Source organism: Leptopilina heterotoma, unplaced genomic scaffold (genome assembly GCF_015476425.1).
Source record: "Leptopilina heterotoma isolate Lh14 unplaced genomic scaffold, ASM1547642v1 Lhet_74, whole genome shotgun sequence".
Classification (NCBI taxonomy): domain Eukaryota; kingdom Metazoa; phylum Arthropoda; class Insecta; order Hymenoptera; family Figitidae; genus Leptopilina; species Leptopilina heterotoma.
This window is the reverse complement of record NW_025111173.1, coordinates 199362-208083: the sequence shown is the minus strand read 5'-3', so window position 1 is coordinate 208083 and position 8722 is coordinate 199362. Positions and strand designations below refer to the sequence as shown.

Below are 8722 nucleotides of genomic sequence, written 5' to 3'. Positions count from 1 at the left end.
AGAAAGCATATCGAATTTTTCGCTAAATTTTGTTTGTTAAAAATTATAACTGAAAACCCGTCTTTTATTTTAGGTTGACACTTGTCAGTACAGAAAAATTCGAAGAAAAGGTTATAAAGTTATACAAAAATGATTTTTCTAGTTGAATTTTGCATAATTGTTTTTTATTTTGAAAAAAGAATATTTTTGACTAATTTAATGAATTAATTTGTTGATTATTTATTATTTGATAGATAACTTATTTCTTGCACTTCAAATAAAAAAATGAACGTTAATTCGGAGTTGGCAAGTTTTCCAAATCTCATCTCAAATGGCAGGTTTCTCACGTGTTTTTTGAAACGGCACGTTTTTCACGACTAGTCTGAATCGGCACCTTTCTGCACGCAACCGACGAAATAGTAAAATTCTGTGCAGGAATTCAATTATTTTCAAAACAATTTTAATTGAATTCCTTGTATGAATTCAAATATTTTTGAATATTTTTATAAATTGAAATTATTTTCTAAAACTTTAATAAATTCTTCGAAACAATATTCAACTATTTTTATAAATAATAAAATTCTTTGCATGAATTAAATAATTTTTAATCCAATTTAAATAAAATTAAAGGAAAGAGATTAATTAGTTTCAAAAATTTGCATAAAATTCAATTTCAACAAAAATTTTAAATTCTCAAAATATTTTAAAAAAATTCTATATAAAAATTAAATTACTCTCAATGCAATTTTTCAATATATTCGTCAAAAGAATTGAAGGAATTCAATTAGGGGCAGTACACATAATACGTCACGCGGCTAGGGGGAGGGAGGGGGTCTGAGAATTGTGACTAAGTGTGACATGGGGGAGGGGGGGGGTGAACTCATGTGTTACGTCACGATCTTTTAAATTCAAAGATAATAAGAAATTATATGTGACAATGTCACTTTTTCTAAATAAAACAAGTTAAAAATGGTTTGAACTATTTAATATCTATTATGTATCTGTTTAACATCTATTGGCATATTATTTATAATATTATAAATAATATCCCGTGTAGAAATATCCCTATTATGGCCATGTTAGGGAATGGAACACACGGCCCGACCTGGGCCAGATCGGGTCGACGATCAAATGTGGATTTCCTGATCAGGACCATATCGGGCCGTGTGTTTCATTCCCTAATATGGAAGGCCCGATCAGTCCCTGATCCGGACCATAGCGAAATTTCTACACGGGATATTCTCTTAATTTGAATCAGTTAAAAATGATGGTTTTAACTGTCAATCAACAGTGACTGACCTTTTGCTTCTGAATCAGTTAAAAATAACTGAAAAATTATCCACAAAACACCGAAATTTTTCTAAATATTGTATATTAAAGATTTGCTTGCATAAGTCAAAAAATTTACTTGCAAAGTTTATTTTAAAATTGTGTAAGGATTTAAATTTCTCACTCCAATAAATGTCTATCGTCAAATTTTCTTAAAAATATAGCTTGAAACTTTCCTGAACATTTGAATTGCATTTTCGACTATATTTTCGTGAAAATCTTCCTGAAAATTTAACTTAAATTTTCGGAAAAGTTTCCCGCTAAACATTTATTGAAGTGGGATATTTAAATCTTTACACAATTTTAACTAAACTTTGCATTTAAATATTTCGAAGCTTGCGAGTAAATCTTTAGTAAATTTTTAGGAGAGTTTCGGTGCTATGTAGGTAGTTAAACGTGACTAATTGAATCAATCAAAAACAATTGTATTGAAACATCAGTTATTTTCAACTAATTGTCAGAAAAAATATTACTATTTGAATTAGTGACTGATTTTTTGCTTCTAAATCAGATATTCTTAACTGATTCAATAATTTAGAGTGTAAGATATAATATACGTATATATTGTCCAATGTATAAAATTTACAGTGAAATTTACGTGTGTGACGTGACGTAGGGGGGAGGGGGGGTTCAAGATTTGTGACGAAGTGTGACATAGGGGGAGGGAGGGGTTAAAAATGGTCAAAAATCGCGTGACGTATTATGTGTACGGCCCCTTACATATTTCCAAAGGTAATGAAATTCTTATGATGAATTCAATTATTATGAATATACTTAATTTTAATAAAATTCTTTAAAGAAATTCAATTATTTTCGAAACAACTTTAATTGAATTTCTCGAAAAAATTTCATGATTTTTAAATATTTCTATAAAATTCTTCATAAGAATGTAATTATTTCTTAAAATTTTAATAAATTCTTCGAAACATTACAATTATTTTTATAAATAGTACAATTCTTTGCAAGAAGTCAATTATTTTTAATACAATTTTAATAAAATTCTTCTTTATAAAATTCAATTGCTTTCGAGATTTTCAATTAAAAATATTAAAGAAACTCCATTAGTTTAAAAAAAATCCAAAGAAAAGAAATTCTTCAAAAGAATTTAATTAGGATTTTTAAAAATATTAATAAAATTCTTCGCGAGAATCTAGTTATTTTTATAAATAAAGAAATCCTTTGAAGGAATTCTATTATTATCAAATTTTTTGGATAAAATTCTTTGTAACAATTCGAAGATTTTCAATACATTAAATTTAAAATTGAAAATATTTGAAAAGAAAAATTATAAAAAGTTAAGAAACAAAAAAGCAAACAACAACTAACTTCAAACTGCGAATAGGATACCGGAACATAAACTTTTTTATTATTAATTTATAAATATTATTTTTAACTGAAATGTTTTGACATTTTTTTTAAATAATAAAAATATTAATTTATGAATATTTATGGGTTATTATTATATTATTAATATTGTTAATATTGTTATTAAACTATTTATTAATTTTCTGTAGTGTATTAGGGTCAATAAATGCTTTTTTAAATCACCAAAACCAATAACTCAACAAATCACTGAAAATAAAGCGTCTGTGTTTAGTCAGGTTTCGTAGCATAGTGGTTAGGGCGTTAGTTTCGTAGTATGCAATCTAATGATTATATACACCGTTAAATAATTTAATTAACAAATATTTAATTTAAAAAAAATTTTTTTATTTATATATATATATATATATATATATATATATAGGGATATGTATTAATCCCCACAAATATACTAACATTATTTATGAATTCGCTATTGGTCACGATTAAATTAAAAAAAAGTAAAAATCAATAATAATGTCATTTATTAATAATTGAACTTATTATAAAAATTAGTTAAAAATGATCTCAAATATGCTATGAGCAGTTTTTCTAGGGTTTTAGGAGAGGGAAGAATTCTGTAAGTAAAGGTCAAGCAGTATTTAATAAGGTTCTAGGAACACCTGCTTTCCCCCTTTTACCATCTAAATTTGTCGCTAACCAAGGGTTTGCAGGAGGTAATCAGAGTTAACTTGCAATACAAATAAACTCTGTTTTCATCCTCACAGAAAAAAACCCGACTCACTTTTGTTGCAACGCATTTGGAAGTCGGTCACGAAATAAGTAATCGACAACTTCAAGTGACTCGAAATGAGTAATCGGCAACTTCAAGTGACTCAAAATGAGAAAAATGTCAGGTTCTAGTTTTTTGTGTGTGTGTTATGTTGGCAACAACTGTAGAAAATGTCTGCTGCGCGTTGCGCCGTTACTTTTTTTTGTGTTTCTTATATTTCGTGTTACATGGTTGCCATCCCTGCCAGTCAATTCACAAGTGTCTAACCTAAAAATTTGTTTTTCATTTCTCATAAATACGATAAATCGGCTTCAAGTATTAATGATTTCACAAGTGCAACTTGTTTATTCATTATAAACAATTATTTTAATTCATATTTTTATAAATTATTCCCAGTTATTACAATGTTATTGTAATTTTATCATAAAACCAAAATGATACCGCTTTTACTCATTTTGAGTCTTTTCCCCAGAAACTCAGAATGAGTCGAAGGGGTATCATTTTTGTTGCACTTCAAAATGAGTATCATATGCTACTCATTTTGAGTTCGGTTTTTTTCTGTGCTATTACATCCTTAAAAACCGTCAGTTTTAAGGAAGCAGGTCTAAAAGTTCCACTCGGCAAGTTATGGTGCGATAATTTACCACATCTTTCTTTTGCCATCTTCTTTATAAATCGGTACAATAATCCATCTCTTCCAAACAAATGGAAAAACGTCAGATCCTAAAGATCGATTAAATAGTATGTGTAACGGATACTCGAAACTTATTGCCTCTCTTTTTAACCTCTTTTCAACCTCCATCAATTTTTTATTAAAAATTTGGAACCTTCTTTTAAGAAGATGTAGGTTCCCTCATAGCACTAGATATCCAAGGATATTATAGAAACATCCTGTTGATATCCTAAGGATGTCCTAGAGATATCGAACGGATAATATAATGATATCCTAGAGACCGGCGGTATGGATATCCCAGGGACATCCTCAGGATATTTAAGGATACACATAAGATATCCTATGAACATCCAATAAATATCCCTAGGATGCCCCTATCCGCAGGATATTCTTGCATTAATTATAAGATATCCATTGAATATCATAACGATATACATAAAGTAACTTTAGGAATTAAAATAGGGGAGCGTGGGGAAATATTAAAATTATTAAAAAAAACAACTTGTCTTTATAATAATACATTGTTTTCGTCATTTTCTACTCATTTCGTTATTTATCTTTAATTGTGTTTAATTAGAAAGTTAAAAAAAGAAAGTAAATTGGAAAAAAAATTTCAAAAAAAATACATTTTTTGCCATCACCCAATTTGTGGGGTATTGGGAGCTTTCACTTGAAATTTCAAAAATTTCAATTTTTTAGGAATATTTTTTGTTTTCTAATAGAAAAAAGTGTTAATACTTACAATGAAGCCAAAACTTTAGACTTAAAATAAATTTTTGTCTAAATTATATAATTGAATAAAAAATTTTTGAAAAAAAATTTAATTTTTCATTTTTTCCACCAAAAATTATTTTTTAATTAAAAGTTTGTTCATAAGGTGATATCTTTTACAATTTTCAAAGAAATAACGAAAGCCGCAACATAGTAACGAAAATTCTTTGGGCTGACACTAATTCTCCCATTACCCCACAGAATTCTTACACGAAAAAAAAAGGTCTGGAAGAGATATCCATAAAAATATTGTTGAGCAGAATATTGTTTTCATTATTAAAATTTTTGAAAAAAAAGAAAACAAAACATAAAATATATTAAATAAAATATTATAAAATATTATATTAATAATATATTAATAATATAATATATTAATAATATATATATAATAATTATATATATATTATATATATATATATATTATTATATAATTATATATATATTAATTATATTATATATATAATATATATTATATATATTATATATATATATATATATATATATTATATATAATATATATAATATATAATATAATATATATATATACTAATTTTCACTTAAAAATCCATTTTAAGACGATTTTAAGGGTTTTTTTTAAAAAAAATTTTTTTTACAACCTCTTCCAAGCTTGAAAAATTGATAATGAAAGGGGTATAATATTTATACCCCTTCCAACAATACGTTAATTACTCACACATATAAATTCCTAAGAAAATTCTGAATTTTTGACGACGTTGAAGTCCACAACGTTTATCAACGAAAATTTTTTTTTTTAACCCATTAACGCCTGAAATAAGAAAATTCTTTGCGCAATTTTAACGTATGCTTTTACAAATAACAAGATCTTATTTCATACCACAAGTATGTTTCTTACTGGTTTTGAGTGTGCTCTTTCTGATTCCGGTGTCAAAAAGGAATTTCGTTCAACCCAAAATTAAATATGGCGGTTTTAATTTCAAAAAGACCAAAAAAAATTTCATTTTTTCAAGATTGATAATTTTTTTTTACCGTTAATCGTGTGTGAATAAAATTCAGTTTTCAACCATAGGTGCATAAAAGTTGTATACTTTTAAGAAACGTAAACTAGATTTCAAAATTTCAAGATGGCGACCAAATATGGCGTCAAATATGAAGAAAAATTTTGAAAGTTTTGGTCACTTTTTTTCAAAATACCAAAATGTTATTGAATTCGCCCAAATTTTGTTACTCGGGGGTTTTTGGGGTCGCTGATTACGAATCTGATGTTAGATTTTCAAAATTCAAAATGGCGGATCCAATATGGCGGATGAGAAATTTAAATTTTCATCTGATTCAGTTCAAAAACATTACTCGGGGGTTTTCGGGGTCGCTGATTACGAATCTGAAGTTAGATTTTCAAAATTCAAAATGGCGGATCCAATATGGCAGATAAGAAATTTAAATTTTCATCTGATTCAGTTCAAAAACATTACTCGGGGGTTTTCGGGGTCGCTGATTACGAATCTGAAGTTAGATTTTAAAAATTCAAAATGGCGGATCCAATATGGCGGATAAAAATTTTGAAAATGATTTTTTTTTGTCTTCTGCCGTTTTTTAGTAACGTTAACCGACTCTCACCACGTGGAGGTAGACAAAATTAAGAGTCTTTTTAATTTTTTTTTAATTTTTTTTAATTTTACATTTTTTTTGCATTTTTTAATTTTTATTTTTTTTTACTTTTTTAATTTTTAATTTTTTTAAATTTTTTTTTAATTTTTTAATTTTTTTTTACTTTTTTAAAATAATTTTTTGTAGTTTTAAGTATAGTTTTAAATTGTTTCTATCTATTTATTTTTAATGAAATTGGCTGAAGCACTGTTTGCAAAAGTATTTTTCACAGTTTCTACAAAACTTGTATGTTCTTATGACACAGTGTTTTGTAGAGCATTTTTTTTGTTTGTCTTTGTTTACTGTTTTGTGTGGTTGTCCAACCTTCAAACTAGCGTTTCCAATATAGTGCTTAGCGATAGCAAGAACAAATTCTTTAGTTCCAATCTTATTTTCTTCCATATGAGCGGAATTAAATAATACAGTCGCATTTGTGATTGCAGATTGGATTAACTTTACAAAAACAACCCATGTCCATCGTTTTGATCGAATGCTTGGCAATACATTATTACAATGTCCGTCATGGAGATCGACTCCTCCCATAAATTTGTTATAAACGTGGAACACTTTCGGAAATGGAATCTCTACTTTTGATCTTTGCTCTGCCTTGTACCTGTTTAAAGGCATAAGAGGATTCACTCCTGCAGCTGTAGAAGCAATTGAAACTTGCTTAGAATCTATCATGGTTATATAATTAATCCGACTGTTTTTATCATGTTTCGCAACATACGTACCTCTAGGAGCATTTTTATCAATTATATTTTTTTCACGAACTCTGTTCTCCCGTATAGTGCCTGTAGAACGTAAACCTAATTTACTTAAGTGTAAAATGAGATCAAAACTGGTGAAAAAATTATCAAAATAGAGATGATATTCGGAAATTTTTCGTGGACTAGTATTTGAAAAAAAGTTTTTCAAAAGAAGCATCACAACCCGAGTACCTAATGTACATTTAGGTAAAATATCTCCAACTGAAGAGTTTTTTCCGCAATACAAATCTAAGTCTAATAAAAATCCATTCTGAGTACAAAGCGCCCAAAATTTCAATCCGAATCTGATTGGTTTTCCTCTGATGAATTGCTTCAAACTTGTACGTGCGTAAGACTTAACCATCGTTTCATCTACAGAGAGAGCAGTTTGAAAATATCCATAACTCTGAATATTTGTCCTAAATATTTCAAGAATCGCACGGATTCGCCATCCCTTGTCATTGTCATCTTTATCTTTAGATTTAGAAAATTTTAATTTTGCTTTAATTCGTTCAAAATCATAACGTGACATTGCAGATTTGATAACTTCACAGTGTAAATATGGATCAATCGACCAATAATCTCTTTAAGATTTTCTTGAATTGATTGAAGTTAGAATAACAATTCCTAAAAAAGTATTAAAGTCTTTTAAACTTATATCAAAATCATTTTCTTTACATGCATCAATTATATACTTCTTAATTTCACTACAAAAAAAGGTTTCAAACAGTTCGACAGGCGTCGAATCTTTAATTTTTTTTTGTCAGTATCGCTTAACAAGATTAAATTTTCTATTTTATCCGTAGACACGTTTTCACCATCTAACCAATCATACTTGTGGTTTTCCTCTAATTTCTTTTGTCCATAAGTATAAAATTTAGAAGCTTCACTATAAAAAACTTGAGGTGAAACATTTTCATATGATTCAATTTCAGAATCTGAGTCCTCAGAACTGCTAGAATCATATGCGTTTGGTAATAGTATGATGTCATCGAAAACATCATTAGAATCATCAAACTCATACTCTTCTTCGGGACTCTTAGATTTTTTAGTACGTTTCAATTTTGGTGGCATTTCGAAATAATCTAAATTTTAAATACCATACGTAAGCGTCAACAAAAAATAACAATAAAATTATTATTATTATTATTATTATTTATTTATTAAGAATAAAAAACACTAATGATCTAGTATGAATAAAATTTTGTGTCTAAAAAACATCTGTACAAATTTGAAAATTAAATTTTATATTTTAGAGGTAAGTTTCCATTATACACAAAACAGTCGACAAAATAAATTATATAAATAACATTCAATATTAATGACACAACGTTACTACTACATTGAAAAGTACATACGACATAATTTCAAATAAAAAAACATAAACCTTGATAACATAAATCTGTCAAACAATTTTGTAAAGTATATAAAAACATATATGAAATAATAGTAAAAATATTAACTTTTATCTCTGCTGATCATAAAAACACGAAAGACAAG

General features: G+C 27.4%; 1 protein-coding gene across 1 annotated transcript; it reads right to left on the bottom strand.

Annotated features, from left to right (window-relative positions):
• Window positions 1–6659: 6659 nt before the first annotated feature.
• On the bottom strand, window positions 6660–7754 carry LOC122510799 (piggyBac transposable element-derived protein 3-like). The gene has a single exon (XM_043625701.1). It carries the CDS (start codon window positions 7752–7754, stop codon window positions 6660–6662), a length of 1095 nt encoding a protein of 364 aa, XP_043481636.1.
• Between the last annotated feature and the right edge of the window lie 968 nt (window positions 7755–8722).

Bases quoted from the DNA above. Each gene is read 5' to 3' on its own strand.
- LOC122510799 (XM_043625701.1), bottom strand. From the start codon at position 7,754: ATGTCACGTTATGATTTTGAACGAATTAAAGCAAAATTAAAATTTTCT.